Source organism: Callospermophilus lateralis, chromosome 11 (assembly GCF_048772815.1).
Source record: "Callospermophilus lateralis isolate mCalLat2 chromosome 11, mCalLat2.hap1, whole genome shotgun sequence".
Lineage (NCBI taxonomy): Eukaryota > Metazoa > Chordata > Mammalia > Rodentia > Sciuridae > Callospermophilus > Callospermophilus lateralis.
In genome coordinates this window covers 30,777,591-30,802,201 of record NC_135315.1, presented here as the reverse complement: position 1 = coordinate 30,802,201, position 24,611 = coordinate 30,777,591, and the positions used below count along the sequence as shown (strand labels likewise).

Below are 24,611 nucleotides of genomic sequence, written 5' to 3'. Positions count from 1 at the left end.
CTGGACAAGCAATTTTTGGTGGTTAAAACTTAACAAAATTCATAAAATTCAAACTTTTTGCCACCCGAATGGAGTTTAAAATAAGCTTTTTTCTAATTTAAGCTTTTGTTCACCTATCAAGCCACATATGCCTCAGAATGCAGGTCTAATTTGTGTATATTTTCCAAATGTCTAGGTTTTGAGATTGAAGCTTTCAAATATTTTGTAATAATTTTCTGACTGTCCTATTTTTCTTTTCCTGTGGGTCCTCCATAAGTTCTAAGAGCCTACATTTTACCACAGGGGCACCTGCTGGTTAATTCCATAGTTGGGTAACCACTGGACTCTTGTCCAACTCAGGCAGCAAACCACATGGCACATTTCAACCTTGTCCTGTTGAAATGGTGGGGCCTATTTTTATTTCTTTCTTCTTCCAAAGCTTGAGGAAAATCACAAACAGAAACACCAGACAATTTTAATACAAGGAAGTAAGGGACACACATCACTGCTTCCATCCTCCTCTCAAAACAGTCATCTATGTCTTCATTCTGCATACTCTGTAGTCCTTCCTGATGAACTTTTCCAAATGTCATTTAGAACGGAAGGGAAAAGAATGGTGGTGGGAGGAAAGCACATCTGGTTTGTCCCTCAAAGGCTGCTCTTCAAAAAGAACTTGAAAAGACCAAGGTAAATGCCTCTTGGGTAACACTGTTTCCACAGGTATTTTAGCACAAATCTTGAAACACATTCAGTTGGCCAGGTTTCTCCTTGGAACTCTTCAGGGAGCAGCAGTGTGCTCTCAGGAACAGGCTAGAGAGGAAAGGAGAGCCCTTTTTGGGGACAGAATGAGAGGAGGCGCTGACACATGTTCCCATCCTGTGAAAACCAGGGATTTCCCCAAAGGGTCATACCAGCCTTGTCTCCAATCTGTGTCAAATTGAATGTGTCATGAGCTTTTTCATCAAAAGCAAACAAACAAACACCATTCTCTCTTTTAAGTTATCCCTTCAGAATAGTTTTGTTTTTAAGATATGTTTCATATCAGGTCTCATACTGGAAAAGACTAGAACACTTATTCTTTGTCCCAATAAGAGAAAAAAAGAATAAAAATTAAGCCCTATTGTATACTTTTGACTTTACAAAGAATTATCTTAAAAACTGGCTTGGTAACTATTCTTTCCCATCACTGATATTGAACTAAGCAGGAGGTTTATGGCTAGCTGAAGTGTACAAAAAGTCTAAAGGACCACATTGCTAAAATAGGGTCTCATAATCAAATTAGGAAATAGTCTACCAGTATGGATACCATGAAACACCTACCACTAACTAATTGTTTTAGACTATGAGGATGAGGGAGATGGCCCTGGCAGAGCAAAGATTATTGGAATCTTGTAAAAATGAACTTTGGATAATTGGCAGAGGAAATTAGTTCATATAACCACTAATAGAGTATAAGATATTAGAACATGATCTAGAAATGGATGAAAACAACCACTGCCAACTCAACACAAATATGAGCCATGTAACCTATAGGGAAGACTCAGAAGATAACTAATGTTGGTTGTTGAAATGACCACCAGAGGGCAGACTTAAAGTCCAGGTGTAGTTGATCAGTGAAAGGAGAGAATATGGTGGTCAGTGAGTTCTTTAAGAGATTATCATCATCATCATCATTTATTCCACTATCATCAAATAATAGTTATGTAGTGAACCCTGAGAGATATAATAGTTAATAAAGGAAGTCTTTCAATTTTGAGGGCCATATTTTAAATGACCAAATTAGAGTCTACTTTGGTTGTAAGCAAATCCATAGGTGTAAATAGAATTTGAGGATCTAGTTTATACTTTTTGAAGCAAATATATAATATTTCATTATATATTTCTTCTTTTTCATTTTTTAAATGTTGAATACAATTCAGTACATTATAGTAGATTTTCAGAGGCCTGCTATTAGGGTTAATTGTAAAGTTGAGCCAGATTACCAAGATTTTCCCAGAGCTAACAGGGTAATTCACCAAATGCCAAACTATACAGCAAATCTCCAACAGAGGCTCAGACCTTGTTACTTCTTTTCTTCCCTAGAGAACCAAAAGAGGCATAGGGAACATATAAGATTCTCAGGCCAGGGAGTTAGAAGTAAGGAGAATGAAGGTTTGAGGTGAGGTTGGGGGATCCTTTAAGATTCAGTAGCTTTATCAGATTCCATTCCCATAGAGAATTTTAAAAACAATGAACAAAACAAACATGACTTTTAGATTGTGAAGAAAAGGTATTATAAATAGCAATTTGGGAAGAAAAGATCATATATTCATTAATCAGTTGAGCTTCAGTGCTTGTACCATTAATAATGCAGAGGGAAACATGGAAAGACAGTACCCCCTTTTAATAGGCTCACTCATTCCACCAACCCACAATGGAAGCCCTCCTTATCCTAGTGTTAAATCTCAGCTGTGGCATTGCTCCAGTGTGCTGTGGGACATCTCACCATAGAAACTGTGCTGGCAAGTAATGTTTCATTTTCCTTTGGGCACATCAAATTGGTCACTTGAGCCATTGTTTCATCACAAGGAAAATTCTGACTCTGACCACTTACTTGGAAATGTTATTGTTTTCACGGATCTTCACATGGCAGAGGATGTTGGGTAACTTTTGAGTTACAAGAACTTTGATCTGATCCACAGAGCTACATAGTTTTAGGTAACCTAGATATAATCCAGGAGAGAGACGCTGATGACTCCTTTTGTGATAGGAGAGAATATCCTGTAGAGGGAAATAAGACAAAATAAGAAATCACTTTGTAAGACACTCTCCAAACCTTATTCTCTTTAAGGTGGGCCTGTCATGAATGATAGGCACTGAGAATGATTAGGTGAGGAACCATAGGTACAACCATGAATATAGGGGGAGTGTTGGTGTTGCAGCTAGTCTCACCTTCAGGAGAGTTCTCCTCCAAGTTAGGTAATCCACCTTTAACATAAGTCTGCCTGCTTGTTTTCCTCACATTTCTTTGCCAAGGCTAGGTGTGTGGGTTGTGATGGAATAAGCTGTTAGTGGTGGAGGTAAATAATAAAGAAAGAGAATTCATAATTTCTATCCTTGGAGGACTGACTGTTTAGCTGGGAGAAACAGACATTTGCCAGTATAAAAGCTGACAAAGCAGTTACAGGAAGCTTCATGCTTTCAGGAAAATTAAAATGGAAAAGTCCATTATAAATGAAACCATTTAAATCAGAGTCAAAATTTTATAGCAAATATATATAAAAGGTTGATTGGTTCTGTATCTTAAAAAAGTAATCATGAGATAATTTTATGTTATTAACATTTAAGTTGTAGTTATAGCTTAATTCTGAGAATGAGTTAAGCATTTATTCCCTTTTTTTTGGGGGGTAGTTAATTCTTTAGACTAAATTATAACTGAAATGGTACTCCTCATACTTGATTTTCACAAAGTCATCATGAAGAGGATAATTTTTGCAAAAATATTTGAGGGCTTCAGAATTTCTTTCCTGGAATCTTAAGACATTTTTCCTGGAATCTTAAAATGTTCTTATACAGTTCTTGTTCATTTTGTGCTTGTCAATCATAACTAGTCTACTAATCTTAGAGTCTCAATTGTCAGTGACTTTGCATGCTGATTAGGTCTCCACATTATCTCCGTCAGCTTCACAAAATTCTGCATCTTTTGCAATACTTAAAATTTTGCTTTGCAATGGACTGGCATTGGATTTACATTGTATTGTCACATCAAAATATTCTACAGGCTGCAGAGACTGAATGAAGTTGTTGATAGAGTAGAAGTGCCAACTAAGTACAGAGAGATATTTGAATCAATTCTTGTTCTATTTGTGATCAGTACGTAGTGAACTATTTGGGTTATGACTTTTGCCTCCCTGAACAACTGCAGGGACTCATAGTGAATAATTAGAAAACACAGTTCTCTTTCCCTTCTGCCCATATTAGTAGATAAGGCTTTTTAAACCTTTGGGTAGAAGGGTGTGAGAAATTTAGGAGTGATGAATCGGGTAATGATCATAAGGGAAGGTTTCCTATAAGCTTGGTTTTCACTAAGGGTAAAATAACTAAGATAAAGTTTCAAAAGTATCAACACACACACACACACACACACACAAACACACACACACACACCCCACACACGAGATAAGCCAATGAGGTGATAGGTATGCGAATTAGCTTGATTTAATCATTCTACATTGCCCACATGTATCAAACATCATTATGTACCTCATACATGTTTACAATTAAGATTTGTTCAAAAGATGAATAAATAGGAGCAAAATAAAGGGAATCAACTCTCTACTAAATGTAGATGAGGCAAGAAATAAACAAATTTGTATATATGGAAGAGAAAGGTATGAGGCTTCCTCTGTGCTCTGAAGGAACAAGTTCTCATCTGTAGGATTAACTATTTGCAGAATCTAACATACTCTGTTGTATATTGTATCGTCTGTCCCATCTTTATGAAGCTTGAATTCCCATGGTTTATTGGTCACTATGGGAAATAATGGGGTTTCAGGTAAAGATGATGTGATACCTACTCTTGAGGAGGTAGAGAAAGGTGAATAAATTGGTGATTATAACATACTGAAGTCAATTTTATAGTAGAGACAACAACATGGTAATTGTAGAAAAGGACAAAATAAAAAATGGTTATAATTGGGAAGACAATATAATATGTACAAAAAAGCAATCTTCTCATCAAGAAGGATGAATTGTTATTACTACCAGGATGAAAAAGGCCGAACTTACTGATATTTTCAATCGTGTTTCTTAAAAATAGATCTTAAGTAAGCAGTTGACTTGAAGTTTGGTCAAGGTGTTTTAGGAAATAAACAACTAATTAAGGAGACAGAAATGGTTAATGTGGGAATAAAAAATAGAAGGATATACATTAATTGCCAATTCTTCTTTGATCAGAAGAATTTGATCATATGCAACCTAGGGGCACTTACTGAACAAGCAGATGTGGCTATGGACTCATGGGTCATTATTTTTGAGAAGTCATGGAGAACTAGAAAAGTCCCTCAAGACTACCAAAGGACAAATATGCCTGGCTTTGCAACAGAAAGGGGAAAAACACAGGATGACCCTAGTAATTAAAGACCTTCGTCATATTGATCTTTAGGAAAAATGAGAAAGAACCATCAATCAAACATTCAGTTTGCAGTCACACAGGAAATCCCAAGGCACTAAAGAGGAGTCACCATGGGTTTGTGAAGAACAATCACACAGACAACTTTAATTTCTAACAGCTATAAAATAGGATTCACGGACCAGATTACCAAGTCTCCAGTGTAATCTGTGTCATTAAGATAACCTGAAAACAAGCAGAATCATGACCACATTACTTTAATAAGCTGAATATCTGGGTTGAAGATTTGTCGTTAATGAAGATGGTATTGGAATAGTATATAGATTGAGTGATGGCTCAGGAGGGATTGGTCCAGAAGACCAATATGTTCAGTTTATTTGTTGACATTCCAGACAAAGAAAATCAAGAATGTGTGTGTCAAATTTGTGGGTCCCAAATTTAGTGTGGTTTTGATTTTCTGGAAAATAGTAATAAAGCTATGAATGACCCAATGTATTGGAAAAATAAGCCTATCATAATTAGGGTTGAAACTTAATAAGAAAATGTGCTTGTAAAGACTCAAACCCAAGAGTACAAAGATAGGATGGGTCAGGGTATGAGAGAAAAACATGCGAGTCAGAAGTGACCACAAATAGATTGTGAGTTAGGAACATACCGTGGTTTTATAAAAACCAACACCATTCTGGGATGGAGTAATTCACTATTTCATTCAATTTTAAAAGGACTATTACTGAGCATCTACTATGAATTCCCTTGCCTTTACATAGTCATTTGTTCTTTATTGGTCAGAATGCTTTTGCAACCTGAAAAATGCTTGGGAAGAGAAATAAGCTTAAGTACACTAGAAAGGCCCTGTAAAACCAAAATGGATGTCTGTAGGTCTACCTGATTTAGCCTCTAACCTGCATTTCTAGCCTCTACCTTCCATTACAGCCCTTTAGTGTCCCCTATCTTCAACCATAATGGATTACTTTTTCTGTCTGCATACATTCCCGAATTTCTCTTTTTTTTGTTAGTTTATTCGCTTATCCTACCAACTTTTATTGAGCACCCACTATGTGTAAAGCATTATGCTAAGTTATTAATGACACCAAGATGAACAAGACATGATTCCTCCCTTCATGGAAATTAACATTTCAGTGTATGGGAGAAATATGTAAGCCAATTTTTCTAACCCACCATAAAGGCCATAAGAAGACTGTAAGGTCCATGTGGAAACAAGAGAGGGTGAGATCTACTCTTCCAACTTCTGCCTCATTTCTTTACTATTTCCTCTATTTAGTTTAATTCCTCCTCACTCCCTTCTCTTGCTGTCTTTTCTCCACCTGATAAACTTAACTTACCTTCATGGCTCAGCCAAATGCCACATCTTCTGCAATACCTTCCCTGATATTTCCAGGCAGAATTAATAGCTGCTTTGTGTGTGCTCCCATAGTACACTGTTTGTACTGCTATCGGGCTCTGGTTTAATTCTGCCTTGTATTACCTTGATTTGTTTACAAGTCTGTCTCCCTCCCTTGACTAAACTCCTTGAGAGCAAGGACCTTGACTTATTCATTTGTTTTTCATATAGCACCTAGAAGAGTGCCTGGCACCTCCTTGGTGTTGGATAAAACTGTTTATTCAATATGAAGTGAAAGGCCCAGAGGTGGTAGGTTCTGGGGCTGGGCCTCTGGGGGAAAATATGCTATGTGGGTGCAGTAACTGGGAAGGGCATACTGATCAGATATCCTGAGATCTTTTTAAGGGAACAATAGATAGATGCTTTTAAGATAACTGCAGGGCCTTTATTGTGCTGGATGAGGTGTGGAAGCTGAATTGTGTAGGGTAGTACAAGTCACAAAATCGTGACTGGTAGTCTTTGCAAGACCAAGATTGTTTAAACCACAAAGAATTTTAATTTTCTGAATTATTTCCCAAATTTTAAAGAGATTTCACCCTACACTCTGGATTTCTAACTTCTCTTAAAAAGCAGAGCATACTTAATCAATGGGATTACATTTTTACACTGTAATAGCTGAGGCTGAATAGGAATGCCTCCTTAGATAGGACAAGGACTCTCCAGATTAATGTAGTCCCTATTACTTTCACTTCTTTCTTTTTTAAACATTATAAGTCATATACCATAAAATCCATCCTCTTAAAGCATGCAATTCAGTGGTATTTAGTATGTTTACAAGGTTGTATAACTATCCACCACTGTCTAATTCTAGGCCCTTTTCATCATTCCAGAAAGAAGCCTCACATTCATTACCATTCTCCATTTTCTCCTTCTGTGCTTGTAGAACCACTAATATGAATTTGCTTATTATGGATATAGCAAACATTTAAATACAGTCGTCATCCAATAAGTGGCATTTTGTGTTGGTCTTCTTTCACTTTGCATAATGTTTTCAAGATTCATCCATTCTGTAACATGGATCTTCATTCATTTTTATGGATAAATAATATTCCACCATATGGTTGCACCACATTTTGTGTACCCACTCATCAGCGTTCTTGGATTTTCAGATCGTTTCTACCCTTTGGCTGTTATGAATACTGATTGTATGAATATTGGTGAATGAGTTTTTGTGTGAACTCAATTGTTTCTTAAGTCATTAAGAAATTAGCTCATTTTCATTAATCTTTCTGTTTCCTGTAGGTTTTGATACTTATGTTAGTTGCTGCTTGGGGATAGAAAGAATAGAAAAGTGCAGGAAAACAATAGAGAAGGGTGGAAGAAGTAGTTGGTCTTGGGTACCTGCAGTGTAAGAAGATATTGGGTACCTACAGATGACAAGAAGAGGAGAGGAAAACAGGAATGGGAGGAGAAAGAGGACAGCCTCACCATGATTTCCCTGGACATATCTTAAAGATAGTAGGCAGAGAAAGCAAGGTGGTGGAATGGGAAGGGGACCAGGGATGTGGGTCCTAGTATCTCATAGTGCTGCATTTCAGCTGATATGACTTTGCCCAGCTATTTCCTTGAAATCCATGGCCTCATCTGTGCACTAGACAATAGAATTACTCAATCTCAACTGAGTTTTCATGAGAATAAATAATATAGATGTGACAAAGTATTACAAAGTTAGAATTAACATGTGAGAGATTAATCTTCAGGGGAAACTTCACGTATGAGGTGTTCAATTACTGAAATAACCCCTGAAGAGAATAACCCAGCACCCAAGAGGGGCCTTCTTATTGGATATACATTCATTGCCAATTAGGTTGCTTAGAGGGACTCTAAATGATCCATATCTCTCCTTTGCAGGAAAGCATGAGAACAATTTTTCTCTTATAGATACTTGAGAGAGGTCAGTTGTGAAGGTCTGCGTTTGAGGAGGTCAGGATGTTGAGGGAGTTGGGTATTGGAGCTTCCCTGGGCCCTATGGATTAGTAGATTAGTTACAGGCTGAGGTTTTGTTAGAGTCTTGGCCTGTTATTGAAAACCCTATTGTAGATCATATAGTTTTTAAAAGATATTTTTTAAGTTGTCAATGGCCCTTTATTTTATTTGTTTATATGTGATGCTGAGAATCGAACCCAGTGCCTCACACATGCAGGCAAGTGCTCTACCACTTAGCCACAACCCCAGCCCTGATTATATAGTTTTTATACAGACTTTCCTAATTATTTTGAAAGGTGTATGAAGTAATGAAGTGTCCTAAGGGATGGCTGAGCTAGTGCCAGAGGTATCCCAGGAGAGCAGGGAAGAGGTGAATGGGGTGTGTCCTGAGGAGAAATAGTATTGCTTGGATTTTTCTGAGTGAAGAAATAATAAAAAATCATGAATGTTAACTGTGCTACTCTTCTACTGCTTTACATATTAACCCATTAAGTCATCATTAGAACCCTGAGAAATAGAGCTTTTAGAGGAGGAGGAGATACAAGAGTTGAGAAGTTAAGTAACTTGCTCTGGTCACATAACTAGAAAGGGTGGGGTCAGGAGTCATATCCAGTCAGCCTGATTCCAAAGTTGTGAGGTAGCAGGAGAAAACCTAGGTTTCCAATCAGGTTGCCTGATGGTCATCACTCCACTGCCCTGAGAAAATCAAGCCTGTCATTGTGGGAATTACCCAGACTGCTTTGAGCCACCATCAAGACCTAGCTCAAACCTCATTTTAAGCTGGTGTAGCCAATTTAAATCTGACATAATTAAATCTTAAATCTATAACTGATTGGATACCAGCCCTAGGATTTTTATTCCCCACTTCCTCTCCAGCATAGGACCTGTATGGGAAGGTGGGGAGGGAGAAAAAATGGGGGGAAGAAAAGGGAGCGTGGGGTGGGTGGGAATGACATCAAGCAGGAATGCGCCAGTCAGCGGGGGTAAATTTTCCACTTGGATCTGTGTGGAAACCTGATCCTGCCTCTATTTTTGGTCTCCTTCGCTAACAACCTTTCACCAGATTGGAATTTTTCTGCACCTGTAACACATTTTTAATGTAATAAGTCTAGGAGAAACCAGGTATTATATCATGCTGGGGCCTGGGCTGTGTTTCTAGGAGCAAAGGTAGCCCAGACCCCAGTTTATCCCTATAGGGGATTAGTGTATTAGTCACCCTGTAAAAGCTCAATTTATTATGATTTTTTAAATGTTTCTTTTAGCACTTGCTTATAAAAGGTGAAGAGGGGAGCCACGAATGTGTCTGTGTTCCCTGCCCCCACCACCTCCACATATGAACGTACACTCTCTATCAATTTCCTATGAACCCACATTCCATAAAATCAAATCCAGAGGCATTGGCTTTGACCAATTAGCTTAACCTTGCTGTGTTGGACTTTTGTCCTGCTTTGGGCCAGTGCAAGTAATGAACAGATGAGATTATTGTACCAGATACTCCTCAGTTGGGAATGAAAGGAAGTTAGAAAGTAAATTAGCTGTTGAAGGTGACCATGAGTGGCTAGTGGGGCCAATGTGCAGATTCAGCTTGTTCATGTGTGACTGAGCCCTTCCTTTCCTGTTACTCCAGATGGGATGTCTGGTGGATATATGTCATTTGTTTCAAGGGGCTTAGAGTAGCTGTTTCTGCCAGTTTTTCTACCTAGATGGAGAGTTCTATACAACTCACACTCATCACAGGGTTTAAGGGGTGGGGGAGAGAAACAGTGAGAAACAGTTTGATGTTCATGTTTACATGAGAACACTTGAGGCAGAGTGGTCGCTGGGACAGAGCATGCACTTACGAATAGACATGGGCTTGTGTCCCACTGCTGCCATCCAGGCCAAGAGTCTGCATCCAAGGTGCTTGGGTTCTGAATTTTGGTGCCTATTCAGTACTCAGATGAGTATTTCAGGCTTTATTTCATCTTCCATCCCTCATTCACTAAAATCCTAACTCCTATCCCAAGATGGGTTATGACAGAGCAGAAAGAATCCAGCTTCCAATCAGAAGATCTGAGTTGAAATCTCATTTCTGCCATTTTCTAGTTGTGTGCCCAAGAATGCATTCCATGTTTTTCAGGGTCTGAAGCCAATAGAGTTTCTGATACAAAATTATCAATGCAAAATTGCCAGGGTGCTGATCAGTGCCTTGAAAGGGCTTGTGCAAATAAAGAGCTGAATGACATAGAAGCATCATTAACTTCACTAAATTGACCTTTGTGTATACCCTCGTGTCACTTAACCTGTTTGAATCCTGGTTATTTATTCCTAAAATGGATTTAATAATGCCTGTCTGTTCTAAAAAGTATTGTACAGAACAAGCAAGAGTGAGTATATATCAAAGTGTTTTTGTTCAGTATCATATACATATAAATGTATCCAAACACACAATCTACATGTATTATTTTTACAGTCCAATCTGGTATTGGTTTGATGTCTTGGTTATATTGTGGATAGATAACCTACTCAGTCATTGGTCTGAGTGTTTCTTATTGGTTCAGTTGGTCAGGGCATTTTCAGAGCAATCATTCTGTGTATTACTTGACAAGTTCCAGATCTAGAGAGGGATAAATAAAAATAAGTTTGGCATCTTTCCTGTGTGTGGAGTATGAGGAATGGCCCATCTCTGGTATCTCTCTACTCCACCACTGCATCTGTAGATGTTTTTTGGTATATTTCACTAGAGCCTGCATAATAGTATTTGGGATTTCAAATATATCAGAACAATGAAAAACAAAACAATTTGTACCTGGATGGTTATCAGTAAAATGTCTAAGGCTGTTGGTTCCTCTGGTGTTGATAGAGACTTCCTCTGGCTTTGAAGCTTTGAGATCTGCATCCATTTGCCATTAAAAAAGGAATAAAGCATCTCCACCTCTCTGATGGTGACTATGAGTATGTTTCCATGCCGGTCTTTAATGGGCTCATAGTAAACTCTTCCCAAGTTGTGTGTTCCAAGTAAATTCTAGAAATAAATAGATTACTGGTAGCTTAGATGATATTATTAAAGAAAATGAACACAATTGCAACAAAAGATGTGAATAATTATCTGATTTCTGAGAAGTGTTTTTAAGACTTAAACCTAAAATATGTGGCATCATAGAAATGTTTTTAACAGAGGCTCAAAGAAAATATCTTCACCATGAGCCTGCAAAGATTATAGCAAGAGGCACAAATATTATGTTTTTTTAAGCAAATTCAATATCTGTAAATATCTCTTACCCACATAGACACACCAGCACATAAACCTCAGTTACCAGCACTTGAAGAGAATCCCAGATGTTTTAAAGAAAAATGCCTGATATTTCAAGTATGCTATTTGTGGAGTTTTCAAGAGATCTACAGTAAGCTAGTATGAGGTGGGGTTGTTTAAAATGAAGAAGTGAATTGACAATGTAGCACATTGTACAGATCCCCAAATGACTGCACATTCCCTTCAAGATGCTTTAATTGAGAGATTGGCCTGGTTTGACTTATCTGTGTTTCGGTGAGTTTTACTTATTTAAAGGTTTGTTAAAATTTCTTATGAACTAGGTCAACTAAGGCAGACAATACTTTTAGAAAGGTAGGAAAGGAAGAATGCCACACTAAATGTGGAGGGGTCTGGGTGGGTACTACTAGAATCAACAGGAGTTTTACAAATATGCAGGGTGTGAAGATTTCTAACGTAGAGCACTGGATGATTAGGATAAAATCCCTTCTTGCTTTAAATATGTTTCCAAAAAAAAAGAAAAAATCCCAAAGCTCCCAGTTGGTACTTTTGTGAACTCATATAAACTATGATGAGATGACCTGCTAGCATTAAAGCAAAAGTGAATTGGAAATTGTAAAAATGACAAGGCTGTCCTAAAAATAAATGAGCCAGCTGGTTAGTATTCATGTCTGTGAAAACACTGGAGTAAGGACTATGTCTTAAGCTTCTTATTCTTCATAAAGATCAGACACATAATGAGTAAGGGATTTCATAATTATTAGTATATCATAAAAATTCATTTGTCAGAATTATTATTTTCTAAAAATAGTCTAATCTCTCAGATTTTTTTCTTTCTAATAAATTACTTCTAAATCAGAGTAAGTTTGGATAAGATTTTTAGTTCACTCCTATGTAGTTCTATGGTTTTTATATAGAGGCAGTTTGCTAAATATGCAGTGCTATGCTTGTAAATGGGCTATGAATCAAAACAAAAAAATGGGGCATGACTGATTTGTAGCATATACCAATCTCTATGGTGTAAGTATTCCTGCCACAGTTGATTTTAGGATACCCAGGGTATAACACCAAGTTTTCAATATGTAACAATTGGTTCTCTTGAGCCAGTTAGACTCAGCCTCAGCCACCACTGCTATTAAGACTTAAACTGATACTGAGTTCGAGGGCTGGCTGCCATTCATTAATGGACTGTTTATTCTCTCTGATTCTGAGTTTCACTATCTTAATTTAAAATTTTTTCCTTCTCAGACATCTCTTATGATAATCCTTACCTCTTAAGAGTGTTTGAGGAGTTAAACAATGCTTGAGAAAGTGTTTTGCAAACTCTCAAGCTTGCTACTAAATGGTGTGTGGACTTTCTTTTCTGTTCTAATTGGAGTCCACCTTGGCTTACACCTACTCGTTTTCAAGATACAGCCCTTTCAGTCTTTCAGTCTCTCCTTCTCTGGGTAGATTTTCCTAAAGCTCTGAATTTACCATCTTCTTTTTCCCTGTTGCTTCTTGTGCAAACTTCTATCTTAGCACATCTTTGACTTTACTGAATAAGATTGATGTTCATTTAATAAGATTATGATTGTTTCATCTTTCATGATTGTGTCTCTGAGTCCTTTGCACAGTGTCTGGCACATAATGAGAACTCAATTGTTTGTCAATTCAATTAACATACATATTTTCATTAAGACATTGGAAATTATGATTTGCTGTGGACCAAGGCTGATGGATATACACTGATTGAGATGGTCATTTCATTTGTATAGGGTTAATGTCATTGGTTCACTGTCAATTTTGAATAGGTTTTCTAATGGGATTAATAAGAAGGCACTAAAAATCTTCCTGAAATTCTTCATTGACATTAATTGGGTTGGCTAGTTAGCTTGGGTGTGGGGTGCCATTAAAAGCAGAATATTCTTGTGAAAATAAGTTGAAGCTGTATTTCAAAGAGGCAGATTCAGGGTTCTTTTGGGCCTAAAGGAAAAAAATTGACCATGTTAATACCTGTCATACTATGGAATCAAGGTTAAGTTTCTTGATGATTCTACAGGGTAAAGAGGAATAAGAGCACTTGATAGTTGGCAGGATGCATTTAGATTATAAACAGAACATATTAAAATACTATCAACAAACCCTGACTACAGACACATTTTTAGAGATATGTATTTAGTTTAAGGTGACATGAGAAGTTTAAGGAAGTCCAGAGGCAGGAGATGAAGGCCTAGAAAAGAACAATAAAATTTTGGAGAACCCCTTTTTTTCCCTCCCTTGAGAAAGGGGAAAAAAACACAATATCATCAAAAAGTGTCACCTAATTCTTACTCATTAACACTAATTTCTTAAAAAACTATGGAGGATGAAAATTTAATGTAATACAATCTACACTTTTCAGATTTTTTTTGTATTGAGATAAGTAGTATAGATAACATCTGTGAGAGCAAAGTATACTTCTGTCTCTTCCTAAGAAGAGAACTTTGCTATTTTTCTGAAAGAAAGAACACAATGTTAGGTCTTAGTCACTTGCAGGCTTTCTTGTCTTATTTTTTCTTCCCCAAATGCTAACAGATACTGTCTCTCTCTTTCTGCCTAGTTAATTTTAACTAATTAACTAATGCATATTTTACCTTCTTTTAAATGAAACAATAAAAGGCTGCTTCTAAGTAGGCTGCAAATGATGTGGAATATATTTCTACTTTTTCTTTTTTGATATAGTGTGGATAATTTCTTTAAAAACTTTGCCCACTTTTTTTTTGTAAATTAGCACACAATAATATGTTAAAATATTGGGAAGAATACAGTCCTTGGAGATACATGGATCTGGATTTGAATCCATAAGTACCACTTTCTATTTGTGTGACCTTGGACACAAACTCTTATGTCATTTAAACATATCATATTTCTAGACATTTTCATCCTAGAGACCAGAAAATAGTTTGGGCAATAGAGCCCACAGCAAAAAATGAAAGCAACTTTATTATTTAATCGGGCAAACAGAAACATGAAGGAGAGAAAGGAATGTATAACATACTTTTGATGAGGGATCTGTAAGGTGCTGAATATTTATTGAGGACTGAGGCTGTGACTGCTATGCAGGGCTGGAGAAATATCCAGGTATTAATTGTGGTATGAGACACATTTCTGTGATCACTTTCCATTTGGTTAGATGGAGTTTCCCTTAACTGCAATTTTTGGGGTCCCTGGGGTTGAGATGACAAATATAATACTCATCCAACTAGTAGGTACTGAAGGCCCAACATATACCAGGCGTTGGGGATATAGACGTAATCAAGATAGATGTATTTTTTAAACTCATGGTCATTTTTTAAAGTCATGGTCCAAGTGGATCACTATTCAGATAAAGATAAAACAATGAATGGGATTATGGCCATTGTTCTGAAAGGAGAATACAAGATGCTATGGGAATGAGTCACCTAATCAGAAGATCAGAGAAAGGAAGTATAAAAATTAAGCTGAGACTTGAAGGAGTGTAAGAATTATCAAGAAAAAGAGGTAGAAGAAGAGGACTCTAAACAGAAAATAGCATGTGACCTAGCAAAAGAGAATGGGAAAGACAGACCAGACAGCTGGAAGAAAATCAGGGGAGTGTGGAATTGTGGAAGCCAATGAATATGCCAATTTGAAAAAGGAGAAAGGGACCACATGTGTCCAATGTTGCCGGGATATCAGTTGCAAAGAGGACTTAAAGTGGTCATTGGATTGAGTGAAACAGAGGTAATTGACAGAGATGAAAATGGAAAATTTTGGGGGGGGCCTTCACTATTATCATTTTGGGGATATCATTAAGAGAAAGAATACAGAATTGCAAATATAAAATTAGGTATAAAATGAATATTTATTTAGAATGAGAAAAGAAGCCCTACTTCTCCTGTTCCCTCTCCCTTATATACTGGAATTTTTGGTCCCCTTTTCTCCTCAAAATTTCTTTTAGACTGTTTATCAGAATGCCTCTTGATTTCAACCCAGCTTCTCCTCCTCACCTAGAACACATCAGGTCTTCCATTCTCACAAGGGCTCATGCAGACTTTATTAGTATTATTTGCCTCTGGTTACTGGTGGCCTTAGAGTGCAGTTTTACAGGCATAGTGGCAGCAAAAGTGACAGAGAGGGCTGAGGGTTTATGGGAAATGAGGAAGTAAATGGAAAAAGATAATGTAGGTAATGTTTTAAAAATTTTGGGTGTAAGAGGGTAGGAGAGAGATTGTTTGGTAGCTGAAAGGGAAAGTGGATAACATTCCATGTGAGAATTTGGGGGAGGTCAAATTGGCAATACTAGAGTATTTTTAAATTAGCATGGGTGGGGGGGGGCATGAGACAGGATCCAGAGTTTATGTGGAGGGATGAGCCTTTGGTAGGAGGAGTGAGACTTTAGCTGTTGGAATAGGAAGGAAGCAGGAGAAGGTGGGATCAATGCAAGGAGGTTTGTAAATTTGGTGAAAAAATTATTCCCATTCTCATTTATTTACTTAATGAATTAGACAGTAAAGTCATCACCTGAGATGGACACAGAGAATGTGGGGAATGGGGTGTGGAGGAAAGGAGAAGGCTTTAAATAGTTGCTTTATAGTGTGAGAAAGCAATTTATTAAAAATGGAATGGGACACTAGTTAACATTCCATGTGAGAAGTGCACTCACGAATGACTTTAACACAAACACAGTCAATTTTCCTCTTTTGTGTGTGATATTTTTTTTCCTGCAAGATGCAACTACTTTAATAGTTTTTTCCTGCAAGATGCAAGCAAGATGCAACTACTTTAATATAGATATATTATACTATATCATTCAGACTTGAGCTTTTCCCCAGTAAACAATAGGAGGGAAAACATTTAGAATATTTTCAAGGGGATGATTATGATAAATAAAGAAATCAAAACTTAAACAAGGCATAATGCATTATGAAAAATGATAGGATCAATAGATTTAGAGGCCAAAAAATCTAAGACTATTGCAATAAGAGTAGTTGAGTGGAGTCACACTGGCCATCATGGTATCCTTCAGCATCTGACTTCATTGGCTTGTAACAGCCTGATTCTTCTCATGTTACTGATATCAGATGAAAGTGTTCTAGGAAGCCTCCAATAAACACATGATAAAGAGCCTTGCTTGAAATTCCAAGGTTGCTCAGTCTACAATCCATGAGGTCTGGGCTGCCTGGTGAGCTAATGGGAGGGTCCACTAAGGGGTCTGAGCCCCCTGGGTATGTACTTCATCCTAAAGAACGAGAAGTTTGAGAGAGAGTGGTATGGTCCAATCAAGTGGATCAGTGATGAAAGGAAGGAATACTATGAATTCAGCACAGTTTCCATGGCCCAGTTCCAAGAAATTCTCCTTGAGTTTAGGAGAAGATTCTGCAACAAAGAGTAGGTTGAAATGAAGAGAACTGTTTGTTAAAACCTCTGAGGCCACTGAGGCCACAAGGCAGTAAACAACCTATGTAATGAAGTACAGCACAGAGGGGCAGCAGTAACCTTTCAGAATTAATTTTATTAGCAACGCAGTAATTATTATTCATGCAGAGGATTGAATTATTATTATTGTAGGGGCTCAAGAAATGAAGTTTCCATAATTGTAGGGAGGACAGATTTTTTTCATGATCTTATTTTAATACCATGGCTGGTATGGCCTAGTCAAACACAGCTTTGGATTCCTGTCTGCTGATTTCTAAGTTTGATGTTACTGTCAGCTTTGTAGGTAGTTACTCTGGAAAAGATTCTGTGATCTCCTAAGGACCCTGACTTCATTTAGCAGATGATTTTCTGTGCTAAGAGGCACAAATTAAGGCCATACCAGAAAACAATGAGAGGAAAACCCAGAAGAACTTGTTTAGAATTCAATGCCATTTCTAGAAGATTTGTGACCTACAAAGATTATTACAGGATTAGGGACTTGATCTAATTTGAATGATAATATGGAAGAGCTGTTTTAAGAGTTGTTTTTGGTTGTTTACCCTTTGTGAGTAAGCATAAATGCCTATGGCTTTACCAAAAGTGTCACATTCAGAAACTCCTCAAAACATCTGCTGGCTTCTGTTCCTTTTCCACACATTTATTGATGCATAGGCTGCCAGAACAGCAAGCATCCCTCAGGTGATCTAGTCAAACTCTTCTTATTTTGCAAGTGATGAATCTGAAGCCCTTAAGAAGAACTGAGTTGTTGAACAATTAATATCAAATTTAGAATGTTAAGTTTCCTAAGTTCTTGTTTAGGGGGTCATGCCAAAGACATAGGCTCCCACATAAGTAGACATGCAGCTCAAACTGTCCAAGATTCCTTCATGTGTCAAGAGATCTGAAACAGGAAGGAACCCACCCTTTTCCTTTCCAGGTAAGACTGATAACTGAATGCTCCAACTTAAAAAATAAATAAAACACTTCCTTGAGAGTTTGAGTTGAAATTTTTTCCCTCACCTGTAGCTGGGCAGTTGCAGTGAGCATCTTCTGCCGAGTTTGCAGCACTGTGGATGAAGACATGGAGATAGGTACACTTTGCCTCAGCCACCTTATGTCTTCCCACATACAAGACAGCTGCAAAAGAAGTCACGAGGTCATATCATCGTCCAAGCCAGTGCGTGATTTAGGTTGTGGCATCAAAGCAAAGCTGGGAGAAGGAAACCTGAACCCTGGTGTTTGTTCTCCAGTCCATTTTCAGATACACACGAAACAACTTTTTGATCTCTGTCCAATTGGAAAAAGATCTGAATGCTAATGAAACAGTCAGATCCACATTTTAGTCTTTGCCAAATGATCCCATAACTCAGAATACTGGAGACATACTCTGACAGGATGCAAGCTTCTTTGCTTTGAAAATGTAGTGTAGACACTACTTTGGTGTTTTTTATGACATAGAGCCTATTAGGTCTGAAAGGGACTTTTGAGATAATTTACTTCCACCCCCAAAACTTTGATCATTAGAGACCTCCTCAACTAAGGTTTCAGAGATTTATGTGCAGAACACTGATGCAAAGTGGGAAAAAAATGAAATCAGAACTCAGAATACCTTTGTGAACCACAGAAAATCTTGTGTAATAGAACTGGTGTGAGAATCATCTATTTCAACAATTGGTATTTGATCTTCATTGGTGACTAACATGTTGTCTTTATAATAAAATATAACTGCTATGTAGAGTCCCCTAAAAAGAAAAAGCAAAATAAAAAAATTGTCTTCAGCTGTCACCTCTACCAAACTCACTCTTAGAAAAAATATTTTTTACATGATGAAATATGAATTTAAACATATTCTTGCTATGTCTATCACAAGAACTCAGAGAAATTACTATCTTGCCTAAATTTTCAGGAGAATTTACTTATTTAATAAAGAAGAAATTTCTACCAAGTTTCCACTCAGAATCAAAACCAGATCATTCCTGAGAAGTTAAGACTTCCTGGAAAACTATATAAGACCCACCGTTTCAAGGTCTTCACAAACTTATTGGAGGAATGGAAAAGGTGTTTCAGGCTCCTCGATACTGACTGCTTGCGGCCTGTGGTTTGTAATTTTGAACTTTCTGGAACACAGAAAAAAAGTCATAAATTCCATGTGACAGATTAACACTCCCCTTTCCTTCTTCCTGCTTTCCCATCCTCTGTCCCCTCAGTGTTACGTATCAGTTTCATGTAGGGATTTGGATTATTCATTCTTATAAGAAAGTCTTATGAGATGCCAGTGGTTAACTCAATTAATAACTCTTCAAAAATGTAGGAGATGAATAATATTTATAATTCTAATGGAAACCACTGATATTCTGTTGATTCTCTTACAATGAGTGATTTATTATCAAGTAGGATTAAAAAGAAATGAAATCAACTCCTTTGCCCTCCTCCCCACCTCACCAATTGCTAAGTAACACATACACACTTTTCAATGTTTCCAAAGCACTCTTTATTAGTCTATTTATCCCATTAAAGTTTTTCATTATAAAATCAATATAAGCATATTACAGAAAGTCTGGAAAATAGGAAAAAAACCCAAAATCCTTCCATCACACTCCTACTTCTGATCTCCTACTAACAGCATTCTGGGTTTGTCTGCTGGCTTACAAAAATACTTGGAGATAGGTATGGTTATTATCCTCTTTATTCAGAAGAAGAAACAGGCTGAAAAGTGAAGTGGATTGCTGAAGACTGTGGAGTCATTATCTAGAAAAACTGAGACATTCTTTCAAATGTATTTTTTGGAGCAACTACTATGCACTGTAGCTACAATGGTGAGCAAATCATTCATTGCTTATGTTTTGCTCTTCTGTTAACAAAATGAAACTTTTGCTAATAAAATTAGTAGAATTCCTGGACTTCCTGTAACAGTCTTTGCAAACATTTCTCCATAGAGCTAGACTAGATGATCACTAATTTCAACTCTTATTCTATGAAATGAAAGGAAGCTGAAATTGTTGGTGGAATCACTGAACTTTGGATAGACAGGTCACTGGGGCTGAGAACAACACGGTCCATATAACTGCTGTTGGGCAAAGAAACCTGGGCAGATGGCCCATGACTGAGGCCCCATGTGGCTCTACGTGTGAGCCTATAGGAATAGCTGACTGATAGAAGTATTTCAAACTTGGGCTGGTATTGGTTATTCCTAGAAGAAGAAAGCAAAAACATTCTTTTTTCCTGGCTTGAATATGAATTTGGCTGCTTGAAAATGATGTTGCTGGGACTCTGTTAAATGCTGCAAAGTAAACATATTCACCACACACCACTCTCTTCCTAAACTTCACTAAAACAAAAGAGGGGGTGGGAGAAAGGGAGGAAGGAAGAAAGTGAAATAAATGACAAACATCTATAAAGACAAATAAATGGGAAATAAGACAAAAGCAAGTAAATTCTGGTTGCTGAAAAGCAGATGGACAGATGGATTTAATGGACTTGAGAAGGACAGAGTCTAAGGCAGCAGTGGAAGAAGCTGAACAGTAACCCACCTCACCCCATGGGCACCATGAGATGCTGGAAGTGGGAGTGCATGAGGAGCTAAAATCAGAAGGTTTGGCTGAAATCTATTATCAAGCAGCTAGACTTATAAATCTTCTCCCCTACTGCAGAGATGGACAAATAGCCCATCCCCACCATAAATGGAAGCAACTGGCTTATCTCTGGAAAGCAAAACAAATGAACAAATAAAAAATCAACTCAAATTCAACCCAATCAAATCAAAATCCAACAAAACCACAGAATAGGTCTCTGCAGTGAGAGATAGCGAGACATCAGGTACAAAGAAAATGGGTGATGATAGTAGTTGTGCTATAATATCAAACCAGATGAAACCATTGGGTTCTCAGAACAATGATACCCGAACTTGTACCCTCTGGGGAATCTGACCATCCTAAGAGAATATATCTGAAGATTCCAACATTGGGGATTTCCCCATGAAAAGGTGGTACAAGTTCACCCTATAGTGAAGGCTGTAAATAAAGAGCATGCCAATGGCTCTTAGCCAATCAAATGGCAAAGGATCACCAGGCAGTTGAGAAACACATCTAGCATGAAATAATACAAAGACCAGAAATAAACAAAAGAACAACTTAGAGTATAGAGAGACTATCCTGAAAAGAAAACAATAAATGAAATACAGCCCATCATTGAGATAAAATATCACATTACTGTAAAAAGGACAGGGGTCTATAAAAAGATCCAATTATAGGAAAAAAGGGAATATTAAGAATTAAAAAATAATATCAGAAACTTAAAAATCCAGTGTAAGGCTTAGAAAATAAAGCTGATTTGGCCTTCAAGGATCTAGGGTAAAAGGACATTGGACGGAAAGTGACGGAAAAAAAGCAAAAGAAAAGAAAATGAAAGGATCAATGGAGGAGATCTGTCATCTGAATAAAAAGAGTTCTGGTAGAAGAAAGGAGAGGAAAAGGAGGTGAGGGAATAATTAAATAAATAAGAAAATGTCACACAATTGAAGGATGTAAACTTCCGCAATTGTCAAGTCCCCAGGAAACCAGACAAAGATTCTAAGGCACATCACAGTGAAATTTTAGAATAGTGAAGTCAAAAGAAAATGAAAACATTCCAGAAAGGGGGATGGGGAATAGAACTTCTGGAATCAGAATGGCATCAGACTTGTCATCTCCAAAAGCTAGAAGACATACAGCAAAGTCTTGCAAATCTGAAGGAAAATTATTTCAACTGAGAATTCTACACTTGTCCAAACTATGAGTAAATGATAAGTAGAATACATCTCTCCTTAGACGTGGGATGTCTCCAAAAATTAGTTCCCAAGTAACCCTCTCAGGAAGGTACTAGAAGAAGATCTCCCCACAGGAAAGAGGAAGACCTGGGGTACAGAAAATAGAAATCCAGCACTGGAGAGTGATAGGAAGAGTCTGTAACATGGTAGTGAAAGGGGGACTGCTGTACACTGAGCATGAAGACAGCTAGTTACCTGCCCAAGTGGCAGCAAGGCACGGCCTCATGAGAGCATTGCTCAAGGAGATATGACTGAAGCAATGCCTGATGTACTTGATTATGTTGAGAGACGATTGGCCCAACCGGAGAATAGTCTGGGGATTATAAACAGTAAGTGCTTGGAGCGCAGGGAGTTTCCTTTGCTCATACTAGCTTGTCTAGCACCTGACACATAGTAGGCAGGGTTTCAGTTAAAGTCAGTTTGCAAATTGAATAATTGCATGATAATTGAAACTCACTCTGTTAGGATGAAAACAGTGGGCTGCTTTATAATTCACTATGTCTGTTAAGGGCATGAACTGTGCAAACAATAAAGTTTGTTTTACATCTCCCTCAAATTTTCATCCTAGCACTGAGCCTGCGGATTTGTTGCACAGTTCTGGTTCTGTGAGTTTCCACACTGTCTCTGCAGGGTTCTGGTAGGAGAAGAGATGGTGTATTATTTCTGTATTTGGAATTTACTGTGTATTTAATGACTACACCACCTCATCTCAGTGGAGTCACTGACTGCATTTTAATTTTAAGGTATGTCAATAAAGCACTGAAGATAGCAAGTATCCTTCTTCATCTGGAAGAACAATGAAAGAAAGACAAGCTAGAGTTTGCAGGGGGCTTACATTGTCCTAGGTGAATTTAATCTATTATCTGATTTAATCCTCGTAACAACACTGCAAATTGGATATTATTATCCTGATTTTTCTGATGAGGAAGCTTTGGCTCAGAGATGTTAAATGATTTCCCCAAGGACATACAGCTAATAAATGGTAGAACTGGGATTTAAAATAATTATTTTTTCTAATTATAAATTTTATAAAGACTTACATTCCCAGTAAGCCACATAGTACCTCAATGTAGTTGAATTATTTTTGTTTTGTTTTGTGGGGGTGGTGGGTACCAGGGATTGGACTCAGGGGCACTAAACCAGTGAGCCATACTCCCAACCATAATTTGTATTTTTTTAGGGATAGGGTCTCATGGAATTGTTTAGTGCCTCATTGTTGCTGAGGCTGGCTTTGAACTTGTGGTCCGCCTGCCTCAGTCTTCCAAGCTGCTGGGATTACAGGCGTGCACCACTGGGGTACCTGGCTCAATGTGATTGAATATTTTATGTAGCAAATTTCTAGTTCTCTGTAAGCAAAACTTATATTAGTCTTCATTTATTTGTTAAATTAGATGAAATTGTGTTAAGTCATCTTCTAATCACACCTTTATTTGTGCACATTAATACCCTTAATCTTGGTGTATCACAGATCAGCATTTTACAAAATTTGTGCCTTGGAGTAGTAATGTTATGAAAATGCTTTACATTGCTGAAGAAGTTTGGAAAATGCTTGTTTAACCAAATTTATTATGCCTCTTTATTAGTGTCTTTAATATTCTAATTTTTATTTTACATTTCTGAGAGAGGGATGAAAAATGTAGCATTTCTCAAACTACCTAACAAAGAGAACCTTTTCTAACTGAGTATCTTATAGAACAGCTGTTCTTTGGGTACAATCTGAGTATCTTTATATGTTCAGAGTGCATTTCAATATAAAAAATAATTCTCCTTTTCAAGAAACTCTACCTTAGGCCTAACTTAAATCTTTCCTAATATCATGTATATATTTATGTTCCTGCAGTAACTAGCATATACATGACAGAAGTTGAATGGCAACTATAGAAATAGGCTGGCCAGGGAGTCATTTCCTGATTATTAGATAGTAATCCAAAAGGAATCTTAGGGGGAAACCCCATCATTCTTTTATTTTTTATTACTGGGAATTGAATCTAGGAGTGCTTTACCGCTGAGCTACATCCCCAGCCCTTTTAATTTTTTGTTTTGAGACAGAGTCTTTATAAATTGCTGAGGCTGGCCTCGAACATGTGACCCTCCTGCCTCAGCTTTGGGAGTTGCTGGGATTATAGACATGTGCCACCAAGCCTGGCCCCATCATCCTTACAAGTAGTTTTAGCTTTCCCTCTCTGGTAAGGACCAAAAATAAAGTGCTTATGAATTGTAAAGAACCATCAGTTTAATTGCTTTATTGTTTTTGCTTCCATACAGGAAACAATGGACAAGGGAAGTGATGGAGAGGCAGAAGAGAAAGAAGCCAGGTAATCCCCAGCTGGGTTAAATGAGCCCTGGATAACTGAGAACTGTGTGGACTTCAGTCAGTGTGAAGTGTTAAAGGTCCCAGTTTGGGTACAGTCTTCCTAGAGAGCAGGGAATGGAAATCCCACTAGGGTTTCCTTCTCAAGCTGCTTCCATACATATTTACATCTCCTAATGAACCAGTCATTAGAAAAACATTATTTTCTCGCAAACACTTGTTCTCATTGCTAGCTGGAGCCAACATTTCTGAAGGGCCCTGTTGTCATAGCTGTATGGTAATTGGGAAAACTTTTTGCTAATGCTAAGTATGATTTATACCTAGTGCAAACAAGCTAGCATAGCATCTCTTAGTTTCAACTGTGGAGTTTTCCCCTCCCTGACCCAGCAGTGCCCTAAATCTGGAGAGCACAATGTAGCTGAAGAGCTGATG

At 37.5% G+C, this 24,611-nt stretch overlaps 1 protein-coding gene across 1 annotated transcript in view; it reads right to left on the bottom strand.

Moving 5' to 3' along the window:
• Ankfn1 (ankyrin repeat and fibronectin type III domain containing 1) overlaps positions 1 to 24,611 on the bottom strand; it is a 133,259-nt gene that overhangs the window by 31,713 nt on the left and 76,935 nt on the right. The window contains exons 8-12 of the mRNA XM_076871092.1: positions 19,082 to 19,181; positions 18,674 to 18,806; positions 18,085 to 18,201; positions 11,206 to 11,421; positions 2,573 to 2,739 (exon numbers count right to left, since the gene is read on the bottom strand). Of these exons, the coding sequence (XP_076727207.1) occupies positions 2,573 to 2,739; positions 11,206 to 11,421; positions 18,085 to 18,201; positions 18,674 to 18,806; positions 19,082 to 19,181 (733 nt within the window). The remainder of the gene's footprint in view (positions 1 to 2,572; positions 2,740 to 11,205; positions 11,422 to 18,084; positions 18,202 to 18,673; positions 18,807 to 19,081; positions 19,182 to 24,611) is intronic.